General features: G+C 34.4%; 10 protein-coding genes across 10 annotated transcripts; 5 read left to right on the top strand and 5 right to left on the bottom strand.

The window, feature by feature from the left end:
- Nucleotides 1-968: 968 nt before the first annotated feature.
- Nucleotides 969-1859, bottom strand: LOC113553929 (histone H1A, sperm-like). The gene has a single exon (XM_026957525.1). The coding sequence runs from the start codon at nt 1822-1824 to the stop codon at nt 1201-1203; it is 624 nt and encodes a 207-aa protein (XP_026813326.1). The 5' UTR covers nt 1825-1859; the 3' UTR covers nt 969-1200.
- A 2200-nt stretch (nt 1860-4059) lies between these two features.
- LOC113555102 (histone H3) lies at nt 4060-4643 on the bottom strand. The gene has a single exon (XM_026959433.1). The coding sequence runs from the start codon at nt 4619-4621 to the stop codon at nt 4211-4213; it is 411 nt and encodes a 136-aa protein (XP_026815234.1). The 5' UTR covers nt 4622-4643; the 3' UTR covers nt 4060-4210.
- A 223-nt stretch (nt 4644-4866) lies between these two features.
- Nucleotides 4867-5492, top strand: LOC113555109 (histone H4). Its single transcript, XM_026959439.1, has one exon. The coding sequence runs from the start codon at nt 4918-4920 to the stop codon at nt 5227-5229; it is 312 nt and encodes a 103-aa protein (XP_026815240.1). The 5' UTR covers nt 4867-4917; the 3' UTR covers nt 5230-5492.
- A 608-nt stretch (nt 5493-6100) lies between these two features.
- LOC113555100 (histone H2A-like) lies at nt 6101-6933 on the bottom strand. The gene has a single exon (XM_026959431.1). The coding sequence runs from the start codon at nt 6912-6914 to the stop codon at nt 6462-6464; it is 453 nt and encodes a 150-aa protein (XP_026815232.1). The 5' UTR covers nt 6915-6933; the 3' UTR covers nt 6101-6461.
- A 280-nt stretch (nt 6934-7213) lies between these two features.
- On the top strand, nt 7214-7675 carry LOC113555107 (histone H2B). Its single transcript, XM_026959437.1, has one exon. The coding sequence runs from the start codon at nt 7252-7254 to the stop codon at nt 7630-7632; it is 381 nt and encodes a 126-aa protein (XP_026815238.1). The 5' UTR covers nt 7214-7251; the 3' UTR covers nt 7633-7675.
- Nucleotides 7676-13564: 5889 nt separating this feature from the next.
- LOC113555105 (histone H2B) lies at nt 13565-14026 on the bottom strand. The gene has a single exon (XM_026959436.1). The coding sequence runs from the start codon at nt 13986-13988 to the stop codon at nt 13608-13610; it is 381 nt and encodes a 126-aa protein (XP_026815237.1). The 5' UTR covers nt 13989-14026; the 3' UTR covers nt 13565-13607.
- A 280-nt stretch (nt 14027-14306) lies between these two features.
- LOC113555101 (histone H2A-like) lies at nt 14307-15139 on the top strand. Its single transcript, XM_026959432.1, has one exon. It carries the CDS (start codon nt 14326-14328, stop codon nt 14776-14778), a length of 453 nt encoding a protein of 150 aa, XP_026815233.1. The 5' UTR covers nt 14307-14325; the 3' UTR covers nt 14779-15139.
- Nucleotides 15140-15747: 608 nt separating this feature from the next.
- LOC113555108 (histone H4) lies at nt 15748-16373 on the bottom strand. Its single transcript, XM_026959438.1, has one exon. The coding sequence runs from the start codon at nt 16320-16322 to the stop codon at nt 16011-16013; it is 312 nt and encodes a 103-aa protein (XP_026815239.1). The 5' UTR covers nt 16323-16373; the 3' UTR covers nt 15748-16010.
- A 223-nt stretch (nt 16374-16596) lies between these two features.
- Nucleotides 16597-17180, top strand: LOC113555103 (histone H3). Its single transcript, XM_026959434.1, has one exon. The coding sequence runs from the start codon at nt 16619-16621 to the stop codon at nt 17027-17029; it is 411 nt and encodes a 136-aa protein (XP_026815235.1). The 5' UTR covers nt 16597-16618; the 3' UTR covers nt 17030-17180.
- A 2200-nt stretch (nt 17181-19380) lies between these two features.
- On the top strand, nt 19381-20069 carry LOC113555099 (histone H1A, sperm-like). Its single transcript, XM_026959430.1, has one exon. It carries the CDS (start codon nt 19416-19418, stop codon nt 20037-20039), a length of 624 nt encoding a protein of 207 aa, XP_026815231.1. The 5' UTR covers nt 19381-19415; the 3' UTR covers nt 20040-20069.
- Nucleotides 20070-22155: the final 2086 nt, after the last annotated feature.

Genomic DNA, 22155 nt, shown 5'->3' on the forward strand with positions numbered 1-22155 from the left:
GGCGGCGGTGATACGAGGGAAAAAAACGGAGAAATCGAGGAACGTGGATACAGTTTATACAACGGGAAAGCGGGATTATGCAGTTTAATTATGGTGAGAGGGTCCCGGTGGTCGAATCGGTATAGTGCAATGACCACAGGGCGCTATTGAAATTACCTAAGTTCACAAACTTTATAAGTTATCTTACCGATGTATAGAAAAACAAATGTATCAAGAAAGTTTTTTAATTTATTATAGTGAAATAGGTTTTCTGTTTTATTCGTGTTAACAATTAATCTTTTTAGAGTATTTTAATTGACTTTTAATGTCCTCGCATGGTTTAGTATAATGAAGTGTGGGGTACCGTCGTGTGAGGTTTATCTTGGTTGTTAGTGTCAAATGAAGTAACACAGGTGTTGGTTATAGGTATATATATTATATTATAATTACTGATTTATGAACTTAACACTGAATACATCAATATTGATATGAATTAAACACTAAAGAAATGAATATTTAAATGAATTACACACTAAAGAAATGAATATTAAATACTAATATTACGAGAGGATCTGATTAAAACTATACGAGGTTCTGCTATACAAATTATAAGATGCTCTCCTGAGTAACGCGGGTGTCACTCTCTCTTTAGACCAGACTCGACTCACTACCAACAGACGGGGCGCGTTGCAACAGTTCGTCCGAGGTCTTCAGTATGTGCTGACCCAGCCTTTTTGGTCACGTAGACCATCGTGAGAACCGAATCGGTCACACAGGTATTTTATCCTGAGTCAACGCATTTGAGCGATATATATATGCAAGCTCCATCGGCACATATATACATACACACATACATAAATATATACGCAGTACATACATACATACATACATATATACATACACACAGGCATGCATATACAACAATAAAAATATGACAACTCTACATTAAAATATGAAAAAAAATCGATGTATAAAAAACTAACGCTTCCTCAATTCACTCATTATTTAATAAAATTTGTAGCATTCTCCTCTTTAAAAAGTTTTATGACCAAAAATTATAATATAAACTAACCAAAAGTCGGTTACAACTATTAAACCATGAATCGACGACGGAGTCTCAAGCGCCGAGAGTAAATAGGTATTTGGTGGTGTCTAAGAAAAAAAATTGGTGGTCCTGAAAAGGACCGTTTTAAGGGGCGAGAGAAGTGAACGATCAACAATTTACTTCTTCTTGGGAGCTGCTGTTTTTTTGGTTGGAGTCTTCTTCACTTTGGGTTTGACAGCGCCAGCAGGTTTTTTCGCCTTGGCCGGAGATTTCTTCGGTTTGGCAGCCTTAGGTTTTGAGGCTACAGCCTTCTTGACTTTTTTAGCTGTTGGTTCGCCGGACGCGGGCTTAACTTTCTTAGCGGACGTCGATTTCCTCTTTACGGCACCAGGGGCTTTGACTTTTTTGACGACTGGTTTCTTCTTCTTGACTACAGTTGCCTTTTTCGGTTTAACTTCGGCAAGCGGTAATTTGAAGTGACCAGAAGCGCCGGTGCCTTTGGTCTGAACGACTGTTCCGTTGGCGACGGCGGCTTTCAAAAACTTCCTGATGAACGGCGCCAGCTTGGCGGGATCGACTTTGTAGTTGGCAGCCAGGTATTTCTTGATAGCCGGCAAGGACGAACCCTTCTTCTCCTTCAGTTCCTTGATGGCAGACGTCACCATCACGGAAGTGGTCGGATGAGACGCAGCGGGTTTTTTTGCTTTGGCAGCAGCAGTCTTCTTCTTGGCCGGAGACTTTTTCGAGGCTGGCGACGCGGTGACTGGTGCGGGAGCGGCGAGAACGACGGTTTCGGCCATGGTAGAGTTGATGTCGAATTACTGTAGAACACTAGTCGAAATTTCACTGTTGAACGTAACACTTGGAGACGAAGCGGTTTGTAAATATATATGCTGTACCGTACCGACTAGTAAACCGTCGTGATTCGCGTCATCGACATGGCTGCGGTTGTGCAAACATTTTTCGCGATTTCTCGGCGAGAAATAGTTGTAAAAATCTGATTTTGATCTTTTCTAAAAGCCAACTAAATTCCAAAATGTCCCATAAAGCTATCCCGACGCTATTTGGTAACACAAAACCACCACAGATCGTAATTCCCACGCTTCCAACCGGGTTTTCGTAGTCCATGTTTAATGGTATACCGTATGACCGGAACCAAATTTAAATTTACAAAAACTTTTTAGACACATTCTATACGAGTTTATCAAGCCCTGAGTGTTTGAATATTGCAAATAGACCGACATGTCGATGAACAGTGGCTTTTAAAAATTGACGGTTTTAGGTTACTGTTACGGTACTGCGTCATTAACGTTTATACCATTGAAATGTTTACATCAAGGACTTTACCAATAAATCTAATCTTAACGGTATTCACCTTAAATATTTTTAAAAAATAATCATAGTATTACACCATTAAAGGGATTGTGGTCGAAATTCGATTTTAAATAAACAGAATTTAACTTATTTTTACATCATACGTATTGGTGGTCTCGTACCTATCTGATACATTATAAAGTTTGTATGAATGGTAAACCCACTCCGCAGCGTACACCATTATATTTTTCTGTGTTTTTTTTAGCATTGAACCTGTTTTCGCCGAACCTTGATGATGTATTTTATTATTTATTATCCAGGAAGACAAGAAGTGATATTACAGGACGTTGCCGAAACCACCAAAAGCGGGCAAATATCAAATAACGTAACATTATAATAGTTGCATAGGTACTTGGTATAAGAATTGAAGAATTTCCTACAACGATAGATATTCTTCATCTATATTAATATATGGGCCTGGACATGTTGTACGAGCAGTATTATGCTAATCTCCCATGTTACATCATGGATCGTCTTGTAGCTGATAAATGCAAATTCAAAGTTTAATGGTTTGTAAACTTTTACGTAATTAACTTATACAGTATATTTTTTTCTGTTGTAGACAAATGAATTATAGTTTGATGAAATCCAGCTTAAGCTTACCTATAATTTACCATTATTGCGTTGATTAACAGTATAATAAGAAATTGATATTAATTGTAGCTCAATAGTTGGCAATCTAATTCGTGAGTGGCCTAAATTAATGATTAATTGAAACATATTTTGTTAATGTTCATTGTTGTGGGATTGCACACGAGTAATGATTATTAGGTAAAGTGTTAGGATCAGGCTCGTGTACAGGAGGGAGGGGTTATGCGGGCTGAAGTCCCTACCTTAGGCCAAAAGTGAATTATTATTTTACCATTATCAGTAAAAAAAATGTATTTAAAGCCCCCCCTCCCATCGTTTTTAATTTCTAGGTCCGCGCCTTGCTTTCTGGACCGTTTTGATGACTTGCTGGTTGAAGCGTAGCCACATTCTTATAAATCAGCGTTGATAATGTTTAATAACGAAAGTATTATGTAAATTTTAAAGAAAATTCAACTCAATAAATTAAATTTTAATAATAAATTCTGATTTTATAGTATCACAATAAAATAGGTAAATATAAAAATCTATTTTGATACTCGCAATGCCACAGAGCGTATTTTATTCAAACGGGACATTTTTGCGGAGTATAACTTAGGTAGGTATACCAAATATTGTACACGGAATTAGAATCTGTAGGAAAACAATCACTGAAATAAAATATTACGTGTCCCTAATATTTTGACGATAATTTAAAGACTTCAAAATGTTATTGACTTTATATTTTATGACAGCTTTAAATTTTTAATTTAAACGTAGGTACCGACCTAATGAAATATTGTATTATACATAAGTATTGTTTGCAATCTTAAAGTAACTATTGAAGTGGGTCTTTTGTATAACGTAGGAACAAAGTGAATACTCAAACAGGGTATAACTTTTAATAATTAATATTTGAACAATCGATAAAAAAATTACTTTACTTCTATACTTGTAAATTATAATTAAATAATTTTGACGGTTAGTCATAATAGACCTAGTAAATAATAATTTGTATATTATTATGTTTTCGTTAACATAATAACTCAACTCACTCATTGAATTTGCAAAATAGTATATTATAATATGTAGAGGAGAAGCTTGCTTAAATACTACTATGAGACGACTATATATAATTCGATTGTAAATGACATAAATGAGTTGTAGATACACTCTTTAAAACAAGTTTTTTGGCCCTGAAAAGGGCCGTTTTAAAGAGGTGAAATGGGGGACCAAAATGATTGATTATGCGCGTTCACCGCGGATACGACGAGCCAGTTGGATGTCCTTTGGCATGATCGTGACACGTTTGGCGTGGATGGCGCACAAGTTGGTGTCTTCGAACAAACCGACCAAATAGGCTTCGCTGGCTTCCTGCAATGCCATGACGGCGGAGCTCTGGAAACGCAAGTCGGTCTTGAAGTCCTGTGCGATTTCACGCACCAGACGTTGGAACGGCAATTTGCGGATCAACAACTCCGTGCTCTTTTGGTAACGACGGATTTCACGAAGAGCCACTGTACCCGGACGGTAACGATGTGGCTTTTTCACTCCTCCGGTGGCGGGTGCGCTCTTGCGAGCGGCTTTGGTGGCCAACTGCTTCCTGGGAGCCTTTCCTCCGGTAGATTTACGGGCGGTTTGCTTGGTACGAGCCATTGTTAGAATTGGTGAATTACTTGTGACGGCAAAACGTAAAAACACTTATGAACGTCGACACGAAACTCACCAGTATTTATATACAAAACGGATTCGTATCTGCCGTTCTCATTGGTCGACGCGTTGTCGGCAATCGGGGTGTGGGAGAAAACAAATGGAGCATTTCGATTGGCCGTGCGTGCTCCGTGAAACGCATAAATACATTGACAATCGTTGGCCGGGTATCAGTCAACGTTCAGCGTTCGTTCATCGCACCAGCTCGTTAAGTAATCAGCTAGAAACTACATAAAATCAACATGACCGGACGCGGCAAAGGAGGAAAAGGTCTTGGAAAAGGAGGCGCCAAACGTCATCGCAAAGTGTTGCGTGACAACATCCAGGGAATTACCAAGCCCGCCATTCGTCGGTTAGCTCGCCGTGGCGGAGTCAAGCGTATCTCCGGTTTGATTTACGAAGAGACCCGCGGTGTTTTGAAAGTGTTCCTGGAAAACGTGATCCGTGATGCAGTCACCTACACCGAGCACGCCAAGAGGAAAACCGTTACAGCCATGGACGTCGTTTACGCTCTAAAACGTCAAGGACGCACCTTGTACGGTTTCGGAGGTTAAAATGTTTCATCCGCGATCTGTGTACGTAATGTAAAAACACCTATTAAAAAGGCCCTTTTCAGGGCCACCACTACTTTTAATCTACATGCGCGCGCAGTTTGTGTCTGTCTTGTTTGTTTCTACTTCATCAAACTACTATTTTATGGTATGGTGAATGAAATTTTATTAGCACTTTAATTTCATTATTTTTTTTTATTTATATCACTTATCTATCAACTAATTAGATTTAAAACGAAAATGGTTCTTTATAAAATAAACTCGAATATATATATTAAACATACGAAATTGATTTCTGTGTAAACCAAATTGTTGTTAAATACACCACGTATAATTGAAAAAGAATTGCGCGCGTAGATTAAGGGTTAATATCACTGAAATATTTATCACATATTATGGATTGAGACTAAAAAAGATTATATACGGAAAGTATTTTTTCTATCTTATTGATGTAGTTAATGGCAATTGTATTGTTTTGATGTAGTACACTACTTTGTTACAGCTAATGGGTAGATCACTTTGTTGATGTTATAAAAATATAATAATATGTTATGTACGCGGATCTACCTCTTACTATATCGGTATTCCCGACGGAGACAATAAACCTTTCTTTATTTGCAATCTTCTTTATCAATGTTATTGTTTTTTTTCGTGTTACGTTATGATTTAACCCGACGACACATATTACAAGAGTCATATATACAGTATACACTGTACTACCTATTAGTATTTTATACAACTTATAACGATGATGAACGTTCGAAACATTATTCTGTACCAAGATAAAATTTAGCTCAACAATAGTTTGAATACAATTACCACGTTTACATGCAGTAGTTAATGCGCATCGAGTTAGTCTGCCAGTTGGGTGCATAAAACGCATTTATTATATTTTAATGCAAATCGAACCGCTCTTATTCTGGGATTAAAAAATGCACGTAAACGGTGGTTTAATGCGAATTAATATTTTAACGGGAATTTTAAAATGCCAGAATCAAACTAATATAATTATTTTGGTCATGACATCCAAAGTACTCGTGGACTAATATTAACATTCGCATTAACGTCTAAATTTTGATATTTTAGGAACCGCACATGTGTGTGTTTGTTTGTTGATAAAGTCTAATGCAATTGAAAAAAAAGGAAGTAGAAGGGGGATATTTGCTTAACAATAGATTGGTGGCCCTGAAAAGGGCCGTTTTATTAGACGACTAGGTGGTAGGTAGTTAAAGTGATTAAACTTTTTTCTCGGTCTTTTTGGGTAAAAGAACGGCTTGGATGTTGGGCAACACACCGCCTTGTGCGATGGTAACACCGGACAACAATTTGTTCAATTCTTCGTCGTTCCTGATTGCCAATTGCAAATGTCTGGGAATGATACGAGATTTCTTGTTGTCACGGGCAGCGTTACCGGCCAACTCCAACACTTCGGCTGCCAAATATTCCATAACTGCGGCCAGGTATACCGGTGCACCGGCTCCGACGCGCTCGGCGTAATTTCCTTTCCTCAACAGACGATGGATACGACCGACGGGGAACTGGAGTCCGGCACGGGACGACCTGGTCTTGGATTTACCTCCCTTCGATTTGCCTGCTTTGCCTCTTCCGCTCATGATTGTTTGTGTGCTTGACTGCTTTGTTAACGATTCGAACACTGAATGATGATTAAACCCATCGGTAGGCACCATTATATAGCCAAAATTTAGAAAACAGTGCTGCGATTGGACAGTTTGAAACGTCATGACGATATTACTTGACTCCGTTTCATATGCAACTACTACCAAACGATGTGGTTTTCCATAATCATTCTAATAATGTTTTCTCTCGGAAAAGCTACTATTTTTATCAGACACGTAACCGCTGTAGATCCTGTTTGTTTTGTTTTATCTATTAGAATTTGGCCAATGGCTGTCCGACGTGTCTCCTTGGGTTATTAATATATACCGTCGCTTCGTGTACTCCGACATCATTCGAGTTTGAAGTCTATCACCGTCAACGACCTCAGTTCACAGAAAATTATCAGCCATGGCTCCAGGAGGTAAATCCGCAGGAAAGGCGATGAAAAAATCGTCCGGCAAGGCACAAAAGAACATCGCCAAATCCGACAAAAAACGCAAGCCCAAGAGGAAAGAATCATACGCCATCTACATCTACAAAGTATTGAAACAAGTACATCCCGACACCGGTGTTTCCTCTAAGGCAATGAGCATTATGAACAGTTTTGTCAACGATTTGTTCGAGCGTATTGCCGCCGAGTCCAGTCGTCTGGCTCACTACAACAAGCGATCGACCATCACCAGTCGGGAGATTCAAACCGCCGTCCGACTCTTGTTGCCCGGTGAATTGGCCAAGCACGCCGTCAGTGAAGGAACAAAAGCCGTAACCAAGTACACTAGTTCCAAATAATTGACTTATATTATAACACTCTCTTTAAAAAGGCCCTTTTTAGGGCCACCAATTTTTCTATGATATACCACTGTTAATCGATGATTATTTTTAAAATTTAAAAATTGAAATAATGCTTTTTTTGTCGCGTACAAACCTCCTGTGAATAATTATAACAAAAATAATAAATAATTTTATCCCGGTTAAAAACATTTGTTGAACAGTGAACACATAATTATCATCATAATACTTAACTTTATCCATGGGTGACTTACATATTTTAAAGTGCCTCGACGCACTTGAACCACCGCATACATCTTGATTGAGCTTCCTATACCAAGCTTGCCCTAAATCAAATCTATATCCGTATAGATCCAAAGGTGGAAAACAGTGTATAATTGCCAATGTCCTTTTTTTTCAAAATCTGTTGATAAAGAGGTAGGAATCTGTACTTTTATTTCCGTATTCAAGGAGCTTGTCTTTATGAGATTGACTAATATTAGTGGGAGACCATATTTTTCTAGAATAGACATTAAAGATTCACGATGAATGCAGTAGTAGACCTTTTTAAAATCAATAAATATCATGTGCACTTCTTTATTAAATTCCCTCATCTTTTGTAGTATTTGTCTTACTATGAATATTTGGTCAATCGTTGATCTATTTTTCCTAAATCCTACCTGGTAGTCTCCCAGTAATTTCTCTGCCTATGGTCTCACTCTGTCTAAAATACAGTTTGACAATATCTTATACGTGACATTAAGTAGGGCTATGTCTCTGTAATTACACAATTTTCTATCCCCGTTCTTGTAATTAGAACAAATAATTTTTCCAATCTTCGAGAATCACCTCCTTTACCCAAATCTCCTTCACCAACAAATATATGTACTCAGTTAGTTCATTTCCCATGTTTTTAACAGTTATTAGTAATTGAACAAAAAGCTTTGCAGTCGATTTTTGGCCCTTGCATAGATAGCAATACAGGAGAGTGGAGAATCAGACATAATATGGAGATCAGTGAGCTATATCAAAAGTCAAAAATAGTCGACGATATAAGGAAGAGGCGACTCTTATGGGCTGGCCACGCATGAAGAAAAGAAAGAGCCCTTATTACAAGGTACTATGTGGCTCTCCAGAAAGCATAAAATCAGTTGATAGGTCAAGGTTGAGGTAGGAAGACTAAGTGTCAAAAGATGTGGAACAAGTTGAACCAGATACTTTTTGGCGAGTCATAGCGGAGGATAAAAAGAAATGGCATAGCATATGATTATCAGTTTAGTCTTAAAGGTCGTTAACTACGAAGAAGAAGAAAAATAGTATGATTATAAATTTTTTTATGGGTAAGTTTAGCCAGTCGTGACCCATAGGTTGGGAAACACTGCTCTATAGCATTCTTTAAATAAATACATATTATATTTATTTAAAATTGTTTTGATATGTATTTTTTCAGAAATTAAATTAATAAAATTTTTCGTGATAAACCTATAATTTATGTTAAAAATAATTACTTATAATATTACAGGAAATCTAAGAACTTACGGTTTATTTTAACTTGACCTTTAACAGTGAACACATAATTATCATCATAATACTTAACTTTATCCATGGGTGACTTACATATTTTAAAGTGGTGGTTGAAATACTAAAAATATTATGACGCTAGTGTTGATGTATCTGGAGTTTGTGACATTGCAAAGTAATGTAAATAAATTAGTAGTTACTTGTGGTGGTAAGCAAAATCATGAAAAATATAATATATTAATCAACAAAATGATTATTTATCCGATAAAACGTTAATTATTGTTCAAAACTATGATAAATAGAGCACGGATTTTTATCTTATAAAAAAGTCAAAATATGTAAAAATTTATATTGTTATTTTGCCAAAATATGTATTAAAAATCATGAAATATTTTATAACAAAATATGTATATTTTTAATTTTTAATAATTAAAAAAAATGTAATATAGATACAGAATTCTGATATATATGATGATTCTTTTATCATAAAACACTCAATATTTCAAAAAATATTCATGTTTTTGAAAATATTTTTTTACATAGTTTCAAGTTGTTAAACAAACAACGTTTTTATTAAACAATTTTATTTTACAATATTTTTATCTTTATATTTTTTAAGTTTTTTACTTCGAATTTAGGACGAGTAGTCTTAAAAGTCGTGAACTACGGAGAAGAAGAAAAATAGTATGATTATAAATTTATTTATGGGTAAGTTTAACCAGTCGTGACCCATAGGTTGGGAAACACTGCTCTATAGCACTCTTTAAATAAATACATATTATATTTATTTAAAATTGTTTTGATATGTATTTTTTCAGAAATTAAATTAATACAATTTTTCATGATAAACCTATAATTTATGTTAAAAATAATTACTTATAATATTACAGGAAATCTAAGAACTTACGGTTTATTTTAACTTGACCTTTATTTAAATGTTTTGAATTGATTTGAAGATCATCTTTATTTTCTGCGATAATTAATTTTTAATTAAAATCAATCACTTACATATTTATACGTATACATTAGGACGCATTAAAACTATACTTAGGTCATAGTGAAAAATCAAAATATTTGATTAATAACACATGATAGTTTATTAGTTGAATATAAAACGTATTTCACAACAATAAGAAATAAGAACGTACGGTTTACTTCAACTGAAACCTTTCTAGAGTCAATTGAGATGTCTTCAATTTCTGCAATAGTTAATGTTTGATTTAAATCACTCGCATATGTATTTATATGTATACATTACTATATTAGCATCCATTATGTTATAGGCCATAGCGAAAAAACTTAAAAATTTAATTAATAACACATAATAGTTTAATAATTAAACTTAATAGTTTAATAATTAAACTTAATATTCATTCTTTAAAATTTTCTCATAAAGAGAATATTTTATGTAGTTTGGTACACGAGTTTTCAACAACGTAAAAATAACATATGATTATTGATTAATAATATATTTACTATTTATAGATTATTATTACTCTAAATCAGTCAATTTACAAAAATATATATCGTATTTACGTTTTTAAATATTTAAACGCTATAAAATGTTAATGTTAAACGTTATTGTACTTTCAAACGTTACTTATTTTTTCGTTTTAATTTGAATACTAAAATAAAAATGAAATTGTAAACACCGATAAGATTAAACATAATCAATAAAATTAATTGATTTACCAAATAAAATTAAAACATGCAAAAAAAGCATATGTGTATTATTTTTACATAATAATTATGTATTCATTTTAAATTTTGTTCATAAATATATTATATATCAATTATTTTGTTTAATTTTTTTTAATATTTTAAAACTTTATAGCATTAAATAGTACATGCTGAAACTTTACTCTAAATTACTTACTAAACTGCATTACATACAAGTAATTTAATAGTCCACCATCATCTATACAAAGAATAACATATCACATGTTTATAATATTCAAAATGGTGACCGGTCAAAATATCTTCGAAATAACGTCTTTGATAAAAATATCTTTAAACAAAAATATCTTTGAACAAAATATCTTTTATACTGATTTTTATAAGCTTATTAGCTATTATTATTATTAGCTTTCTTCAGGAATAGCTTGTCCAGTGTACTTTTCCAAGAACATTTTAAAAGTTGGATTTTTTAATTTAGTTAGTGGTATGTCAGCCTTGATTAATGTTTGACATAAATCGGTATTCAAAGTTGACTTACTAATCAAAGATGCTGAAGAGGATTTATTTTTTCTCAATTAATTTTCTTTATGTTTTAATGTATTTATATGCTGAGTTATTAGAAAACGTTGCAAACAAGATACAGATTGTCCACAAGCTACACAAAGTAACACATGTCCATCATTCTTAAAAGTTTCATTAGGGAATTATAAAAGGTATTGAGCTACTTTTGCTTTTTTTGTTGTAGGAATTTCAGACATATTTTTTAATAGTGTACGCGCAAAATTAACCTTAAAAGTCAATCGATACATTATGCGGAAATTCACTCATTTAATCAGAATACACTTTAAACAATAATAATGTTAAGAACAGGAAATTACCTGAGCATTCCCAGATATTTTTCTAGAGGTAAGGCATTTAATAAATAAATTAAGATTTGTTTATACATAATATTTTATAGTTCATTATTATGTTTCGTCGTTAACCTATTACAATTAGGTATTATTATTATACAGAACACTCAAACTACAATAAAATAAAATAATCCAGTTATTATTAATGCGAGTTTTATACTATTTATAAAAAATTAAAGTTTTCAGGGTATATATTTTTTGAAATATATACCCAAAAAATTATTATTGTGTTATGTGAGTTTATATTATTCGTTTAAATTTATAACTAGTTGTTTTTATTTAAAAAGAATATTTATTTTTAATATTGCATTTACCAGAAACTATAAACATTTCATTCACAAGTTAAATATTTTTATACTTTCAGGGAGATTTAAATATTTTTCTTCCTGTAATATTATAAGTAATTATTTTTAACATAAATTATAGGTTTATCACGAAAAATTTTATTAATTTAATTTCTGAAAAAATACATATCAAAACAATTTTAAATAAATATAATATGTATTTATTTAAAGAATGCTATAGAGCAGTGTTTCCCAACCTATGGGTCACGACTGGCTAAACTTACCCATAAAAAAATTTATAATCATACTATTTTTCTTCTTCTTCGTAGTTAACGACCTTTAAGACTAAACTGATAATCATATGCTATGCCATTTCTTTTTATCCTCCGCTATGACTCGCCAAAAAGTATCTGGTTCAACTTGTTCCACATCTTTTGACACTTAGTCTTCCTACCTCAACCTTGACCTATCAACTGATTTTATGCTTTCTGGAGAGCCACATAGTACCTTGTAATAAGGGCTCTTTCTTTTCTTCATGCGTGGCCAGCCCATAAGAGTCGCCTCTTCCTTATATCGTCGACTATTTTTGACTTTTGATATAGCTCACTGATCTCCATATTATGTCTGATTCTCCACTCTCCTGTATTGCTATCTATGCAAGGGCCAAAAATCGACTGCAAAGCTTTTTGTTCAATTACTAATAACTGTTAAAAACATGGGAAATGAACTAACTGAGTACATATATTTGTTGGTGAAGGAGATTTGGGTAAAGGAGGTGATTCTCGAAGATTGGAAAAATTATTTGTTCTAATTACAAGAACGGGGATAGAAAATTGTGTAATTACAGAGACATAGCCCTACTTAATGTCACGTATAAGATATTGTCAAACTGTATTTTAGACAGAGTGAGACCATAGGCAGAGAAATTACTGGGAGACTACCAGGTAGGATTTAGGAAAAATAGATCAACGATTGACCAAATATTCATAGTAAGACAAATACTACAAAAGATGAGGGAATTTAATAAAGAAGTGCACATGATATTTATTGATTTTAAAAAGGTCTACTACTGCATTCATCGTGAATCTTTAATGTCTATTCTAGAAAAATATGGTCTCCCACTAATATTAGTCAATCTCATAAAGACAAGCTCCTTGAATACGGAAATAAAAGTACAGATTCCTACCTCTTTATCAACAGATTTTGAAAAAAAAGGACATTGGCAATTATACACTGTTTTCCACCTTTGGATCTATACGGATATAGATTTGATTTAGGGCAAGCTTGGTATAGGAAGCTCAATCAAGATGTATGCGGTGGTTCAAGTGCGTCGAGGCACTTTAAAATATGTAAGTCACCCATGGATAAAGTTAAGTATTATGATGATAATTATGTGTTCACTGTTCAACAAATGTTTTTAACCGGGATAAAATTATTTATTATTTTTGTTATAATTATTCACAGGAGGTTTGTACGCGACAAAAAAAGCATTATTTCAATTTTTAAATTTTAAAAATAATCATCGATTAACAGTGGTATATCATAGAAAAATTGGTGGCCCTAAAAAGGGCCTTTTTAAAGAGAGTGTTATAATATAAGTCAATTATTTGGAACTAGTGTACTTGGTTACGGCTTTTGTTCCTTCACTGACGGCGTGCTTGGCCAATTCACCGGGCAACAAGAGTCGGACGGCGGTTTGAATCTCCCGACTGGTGATGGTCGATCGCTTGTTGTAGTGAGCCAGACGACTGGACTCGGCGGCAATACGCTCGAACAAATCGTTGACAAAACTGTTCATAATGCTCATTGCCTTAGAGGAAACACCGGTGTCGGGATGTACTTGTTTCAATACTTTGTAGATGTAGATGGCGTATGATTCTTTCCTCTTGGGCTTGCGTTTTTTGTCGGATTTGGCGATGTTCTTTTGTGCCTTGCCGGACGATTTTTTCATCGCCTTTCCTGCGGATTTACCTCCTGGAGCCATGGCTGATAATTTTCTGTGAACTGAGGTCGTTGACGGTGATAGACTTCAAACTCGAATGATGTCGGAGTACACGAAGCGACGGTATATATTAATAACCCAAGGAGACACGTCGGACAGCCATTGGCCAAATTCTAATAGATAAAACAAAACAAACAGGATCTACAGCGGTTACGTGTCTGATAAAAATAGTAGCTTTTCCGAGAGAAAACATTATTAGAATGATTATGGAAAACCACATCGTTTGGTAGTAGTTGCATATGAAACGGAGTCAAGTAATATCGTCATGACGTTTCAAACTGTCCAATCGCAGCACTGTTTTCTAAATTTTGGCTATATAATGGTGCCTACCGATGGGTTTAATCATCATTCAGTGTTCGAATCGTTAACAAAGCAGTCAAGCACACAAACAATCATGAGCGGAAGAGGCAAAGCAGGCAAATCGAAGGGAGGTAAATCCAAGACCAGGTCGTCCCGTGCCGGACTCCAGTTCCCCGTCGGTCGTATCCATCGTCTGTTGAGGAAAGGAAATTACGCCGAGCGCGTCGGAGCCGGTGCACCGGTATACCTGGCCGCAGTTATGGAATATTTGGCAGCCGAAGTGTTGGAGTTGGCCGGTAACGCTGCCCGTGACAACAAGAAATCTCGTATCATTCCCAGACATTTGCAATTGGCAATCAGGAACGACGAAGAATTGAACAAATTGTTGTCCGGTGTTACCATCGCACAAGGCGGTGTGTTGCCCAACATCCAAGCCGTTCTTTTACCCAAAAAGACCGAGAAAAAAGTTTAATCACTTTAACTACCTACCACCTAGTCGTCTAATAAAACGGCCCTTTTCAGGGCCACCAATCTATTGTTAAGCAAATATCCCCCTTCTACTTCCTTTTTTTTCAATTGCATTAGACTTTATCAACAAACAAACACACACATGTGCGGTTCCTAAAATATCAAAATTTAGACGTTAATGCGAATGTTAATATTAGTCCACGAGTACTTTGGATGTCATGACCAAAATAATTATATTAGTTTGATTCTGGCATTTTAAAATTCCCGTTAAAATATTAATTCGCATTAAACCACCGTTTACGTGCATTTTTTAATCCCAGAATAAGAGCGGTTCGATTTGCATTAAAATATAATAAATGCGTTTTATGCACCCAACTGGCAGACTAACTCGATGCGCATTAACTACTGCATGTAAACGTGGTAATTGTATTCAAACTATTGTTGAGCTAAATTTTATCTTGGTACAGAATAATGTTTCGAACGTTCATCATCGTTATAAGTTGTATAAAATACTAATAGGTAGTACAGTGTATACTGTATATATGACTCTTGTAATATGTGTCGTCGGGTTAAATCATAACGTAACACGAAAAAAAACAATAACATTGATAAAGAAGATTGCAAATAAAGAAAGGTTTATTGTCTCCGTCGGGAATACCGATATAGTAAGAGGTAGATCCGCGTACATAACATATTATTATATTTTTATAACATCAACAAAGTGATCTACCCATTAGCTGTAACAAAGTAGTGTACTACATCAAAACAATACAATTGCCATTAACTACATCAATAAGATAGAAAAAATACTTTCCGTATATAATCTTTTTTAGTCTCAATCCATAATATGTGATAAATATTTCAGTGATATTAACCCTTAATCTACGCGCGCAATTCTTTTTCAATTATACGTGGTGTATTTAACAACAATTTGGTTTACACAGAAATCAATTTCGTATGTTTAATATATATATTCGAGTTTATTTTATAAAGAACCATTTTCGTTTTAAATCTAATTAGTTGATAGATAAGTGATATAAATAAAAAAAAATAATGAAATTAAAGTGCTAATAAAATTTCATTCACCATACCATAAAATAGTAGTTTGATGAAGTAGAAACAAACAAGACAGACACAAACTGCGCGCGCATGTAGATTAAAAGTAGTGGTGGCCCTGAAAAGGGCCTTTTTAATAGGTGTTTTTACATTACGTACACAGATCGCGGATGAAACATTTTAACCTCCGAAACCGTACAAGGTGCGTCCTTGACGTTTTAGAGCGTAAACGACGTCCATGGCTGTAACGGTTTTCCTCTTGGCGTGCTCGGTGTAGGTGACTGCATCACGGATCACGTTTTCCAGGAACACTTTCAAAACACCGCGGGTCTCTTCGTAAATCAAACCGGAGATACGCTTGACTCCGCCACGGCGAGCTAACCGACGAATGGCGGGCTTGGTAATTCCCTGGATGTTGTCACGCAACACTTTGCGATGACGTTTGGCGCCTCCTTTTCCAAGACCTTTTCCTCCTTTGCCGCGTCCGGTCATGTTGATTTTATGTAGTTTCTAGCTGATTACTTAACGAGCTGGTGCGATGAACGAACGCTGAACGTTGACTGATACCCGGCCAACGATTGTCAATGTATTTATGCGTTTCACGGAGCACGCACGGCCAATCGAAATGCTCCATTTGTTTTCTCCCACACCCCGATTGCCGACAACGCGTCGACCAATGAGAACGGCAGATACGAATCCGTTTTGTATATAAATACTGGTGAGTTTCGTGTCGACGTTCATAAGTGTTTTTACGTTTTGCCGTCACAAGTAATTCACCAATTCTAACAATGGCTCGTACCAAGCAAACCGCCCGTAAATCTACCGGAGGAAAGGCTCCCAGGAAGCAGTTGGCCACCAAAGCCGCTCGCAAGAGCGCACCCGCCACCGGAGGAGTGAAAAAGCCACATCGTTACCGTCCGGGTACAGTGGCTCTTCGTGAAATCCGTCGTTACCAAAAGAGCACGGAGTTGTTGATCCGCAAATTGCCGTTCCAACGTCTGGTGCGTGAAATCGCACAGGACTTCAAGACCGACTTGCGTTTCCAGAGCTCCGCCGTCATGGCATTGCAGGAAGCCAGCGAAGCCTATTTGGTCGGTTTGTTCGAAGACACCAACTTGTGCGCCATCCACGCCAAACGTGTCACGATCATGCCAAAGGACATCCAACTGGCTCGTCGTATCCGCGGTGAACGCGCATAATCAATCATTTTGGTCCCCCATTTCACCTCTTTAAAACGGCCCTTTTCAGGGCCAAAAAACTTGTTTTAAAGAGTGTATCTACAACTCATTTATGTCATTTACAATCGAATTATATATAGTCGTCTCATAGTAGTATTTAAGCAAGCTTCTCCTCTACATATTATAATATACTATTTTGCAAATTCAATGAGTGAGTTGAGTTATTATGTTAACGAAAACATAATAATATACAAATTATTATTTACTAGGTCTATTATGACTAACCGTCAAAATTATTTAATTATAATTTACAAGTATAGAAGTAAAGTAATTTTTTTATCGATTGTTCAAATATTAATTATTAAAAGTTATACCCTGTTTGAGTATTCACTTTGTTCCTACGTTATACAAAAGACCCACTTCAATAGTTACTTTAAGATTGCAAACAATACTTATGTATAATACAATATTTCATTAGGTCGGTACCTACGTTTAAATTAAAAATTTAAAGCTGTCATAAAATATAAAGTCAATAACATTTTGAAGTCTTTAAATTATCGTCAAAATATTAGGGACACGTAATATTTTATTTCAGTGATTGTTTTCCTACAGATTCTAATTCCGTGTACAATATTTGGTATACCTACCTAAGTTATACTCCGCAAAAATGTCCCGTTTGAATAAAATACGCTCTGTGGCATTGCGAGTATCAAAATAGATTTTTATATTTACCTATTTTATTGTGATACTATAAAATCAGAATTTATTATTAAAATTTAATTTATTGAGTTGAATTTTCTTTAAAATTTACATAATACTTTCGTTATTAAACATTATCAACGCTGATTTATAAGAATGTGGCTACGCTTCAACCAGCAAGTCATCAAAACGGTCCAGAAAGCAAGGCGCGGACCTAGAAATTAAAAACGATGGGAGGGGGGGCTTTAAATACATTTTTTTTACTGATAATGGTAAAATAATAATTCACTTTTGGCCTAAGGTAGGGACTTCAGCCCGCATAACCCCTCCCTCCTGTACACGAGCCTGATCCTAACACTTTACCTAATAATCATTACTCGTGTGCAATCCCACAACAATGAACATTAACAAAATATGTTTCAATTAATCATTAATTTAGGCCACTCACGAATTAGATTGCCAACTATTGAGCTACAATTAATATCAATTTCTTATTATACTGTTAATCAACGCAATAATGGTAAATTATAGGTAAGCTTAAGCTGGATTTCATCAAACTATAATTCATTTGTCTACAACAGAAAAAAATATACTGTATAAGTTAATTACGTAAAAGTTTACAAACCATTAAACTTTGAATTTGCATTTATCAGCTACAAGACGATCCATGATGTAACATGGGAGATTAGCATAATACTGCTCGTACAACATGTCCAGGCCCATATATTAATATAGATGAAGAATATCTATCGTTGTAGGAAATTCTTCAATTCTTATACCAAGTACCTATGCAACTATTATAATGTTACGTTATTTGATATTTGCCCGCTTTTGGTGGTTTCGGCAACGTCCTGTAATATCACTTCTTGTCTTCCTGGATAATAAATAATAAAATACATCATCAAGGTTCGGCGAAAACAGGTTCAATGCTAAAAAAAACACAGAAAAATATAATGGTGTACGCTGCGGAGTGGGTTTACCATTCATACAAACTTTATAATGTATCAGATAGGTACGAGACCACCAATACGTATGATGTAAAAATAAGTTAAATTCTGTTTATTTAAAATCGAATTTCGACCACAATCCCTTTAATGGTGTAATACTATGATTATTTTTTAAAAATATTTAAGGTGAATACCGTTAAGATTAGATTTATTGGTAAAGTCCTTGATGTAAACATTTCAATGGTATAAACGTTAATGACGCAGTACCGTAACAGTAACCTAAAACCGTCAATTTTTAAAAGCCACTGTTCATCGACATGTCGGTCTATTTGCAATATTCAAACACTCAGGGCTTGATAAACTCGTATAGAATGTGTCTAAAAAGTTTTTGTAAATTTAAATTTGGTTCCGGTCATACGGTATACCATTAAACATGGACTACGAAAACCCGGTTGGAAGCGTGGGAATTACGATCTGTGGTGGTTTTGTGTTACCAAATAGCGTCGGGATAGCTTTATGGGACATTTTGGAATTTAGTTGGCTTTTAGAAAAGATCAAAATCAGATTTTTACAACTATTTCTCGCCGAGAAATCGCGAAAAATGTTTGCACAACCGCAGCCATGTCGATGACGCGAATCACGACGGTTTACTAGTCGGTACGGTACAGCATATATATTTACAAACCGCTTCGTCTCCAAGTGTTACGTTCAACAGTGAAATTTCGACTAGTGTTCTACAGTAATTCGACATCAACTCTACCATGGCCGAAACCGTCGTTCTCGCCGCTCCCGCACCAGTCACCGCGTCGCCAGCCTCGAAAAAGTCTCCGGCCAAGAAGAAGACTGCTGCTGCCAAAGCAAAAAAACCCGCTGCGTCTCATCCGACCACTTCCGTGATGGTGACGTCTGCCATCAAGGAACTGAAGGAGAAGAAGGGTTCGTCCTTGCCGGCTATCAAGAAATACCTGGCTGCCAACTACAAAGTCGATCCCGCCAAGCTGGCGCCGTTCATCAGGAAGTTTTTGAAAGCCGCCGTCGCCAACGGAACAGTCGTTCAGACCAAAGGCACCGGCGCTTCTGGTCACTTCAAATTACCGCTTGCCGAAGTTAAACCGAAAAAGGCAACTGTAGTCAAGAAGAAGAAACCAGTCGTCAAAAAAGTCAAAGCCCCTGGTGCCGTAAAGAGGAAATCGACGTCCGCTAAGAAAGTTAAGCCCGCGTCCGGCGAACCAACAGCTAAAAAAGTCAAGAAGGCTGTAGCCTCAAAACCTAAGGCTGCCAAACCGAAGAAATCTCCGGCCAAGGCGAAAAAACCTGCTGGCGCTGTCAAACCCAAAGTGAAGAAGACTCCAACCAAAAAAACAGCAGCTCCCAAAAAGAAGTAAATTGTTTGATCGTTCACTTCTCTCACCCCTTAAAACGGTCCTTTTCAGGACCACCAATTTTTTTTCTTAGACACCACCAAATACCTATTTACTCTCGGCGCTTGAGACTCCGTCGTCGATTCATGATTTAATAGTTATAACCGACTTTTGTTAGTTTATATTATAATTTTTGGTCATAAAACTTTTTAAAGAGGAGAATGCTACAAATTTTATTAAATAATGAGTGAATTGAGGAAGCGTTAGTTTTTTAATAACGTTACATCGATTTTTTTTCATATTTTAATGTAGAGTTGTCATTTTTTTATACTAAACCATGCGAGGACATTAAAAGTCAATTAAAATACTCTAAAAAGATTAATTGTTAACACGAATAAAACAGAAAACCTATTTCACTATAATAAATTAAAAAACTTTCTTGATACATTTGTTTTTCTACACATCGGTTAGATAACTTATAAAGTTTGTGAACTTAGGTATTTATTGTGTATTTTACATTTGTACATTATTTATACTTTTATCACTTGCTTAGGGTACCTATTGATATTTTTAATTTTTAGAGATAATTCTTATGCGTTTTTCATAATAATACATTTCTAAATTATGAATTCAAAAAATACTATTTTCATATGTTTATAATAAAAATCATTTTATTCATCAAATTTAACATAAAACTGCAGCTTAATAATTTATTCATTCATATTGATTTAGCACACATTTATTTTTCATTCATATCTCGCAAATATAGAGTACAACTCAACGTATTTGCCGCAAATCACAATAGTCACCATAATAATATATTATGAATCGTTTATTAAAAGTATAATATATACATAGATACATAAACATAAAATATTTATTTTATTTTTTTAATAGTAACATTAACGTTATTTAAAAAATATAGATTATAATGTGATGATATGATTATAATTATTATGTATGCGTCCATAAGACTATTATGTATACCCATACATTGTATGTAGTTAATGAGTTTAACAATATATATTTGTTGAATAAATAGCCCAAAGAAACTGTTAACGATTGTATAAGATTGATTAGGGGCTTTTATTCATCATTGCAGATATCCTATCATCGTCGGAATAAACATACGCCCAGTTTACGGTGTTCCTTTTTACCTCTATCTGACACCATTTTATTACACCAAAATTATTTAAATCTACAAAAAAAAAAAAATTAATAAACAACGTTATTTTAATTCATAGCCACTTTTTTTCTTTATTTAATGTCAAGTAAAATAAAATTCACCAAACAGTTTTTAATTATACAACCGTTAATCAGGTTTTTGGATTAGGAAATTAAAAATATATAATGTTAAAGAAATAAAAGTAATAGTGAATAGTAATGAATCTAAAAAGTAACAAAAATAATAAATATAATAATTTGTATTAATGGGCAATTCGAACAATTAACTGTAAGTGATAAATGTTGTATCTTATATATACAAGGTGATTCTTTTATCATTGTTCACTCATTATTTTAAAAAGTATTTATGTAATTGAAAAGATTTCAAGTTGTTAAAAGACAACGTTTTTATTAAAAAATTATATTTTTATATATTTTTTTTAATTTTTTCCTTTTTTTGAACGACAACATAGATTTTTAATTTCATATTCCAAAGCAGAATAATTTTCTGAGTATTTTGATACATAAAAATCGAATTTAGAGCGAGTAGTTTATGAGTAGTTATAAGTAATTAATGTTTTGATGCACGGAGTGGAGTGGTACGGGGTTACCCCGCAAGATGTTTGTCCACTACTTCGCTCGTCGAAACTTTAAATAAGTAGGTATAACCATGTATAAAAAAGTTTTAAAACAATGATAAAAGAATCACAATTTCAAAAATTTAAATCATAATTTAGATTTTAAAATTATACCAAGACCGTTTTAGAGATTAATAATCAATACTACACAATACACATATGTAAATATATTATTTACTTTGTAATTAAATAAAATCAATAAGTTGATAAAAATTTCACCATAAGCTTAATTATTATGGTTATAACATCATAGCCATTACCCATCCCAATCCCCAATCAACTACCTCATCAAATTAATGATGTATAATAGGTACCTTATTAGGTTAGATTAGGTTGGT

This window comes from Rhopalosiphum maidis, chromosome 2, assembly GCF_003676215.2.
Source record: "Rhopalosiphum maidis isolate BTI-1 chromosome 2, ASM367621v3, whole genome shotgun sequence".
Taxonomy (NCBI): domain Eukaryota; kingdom Metazoa; phylum Arthropoda; class Insecta; order Hemiptera; family Aphididae; genus Rhopalosiphum; species Rhopalosiphum maidis.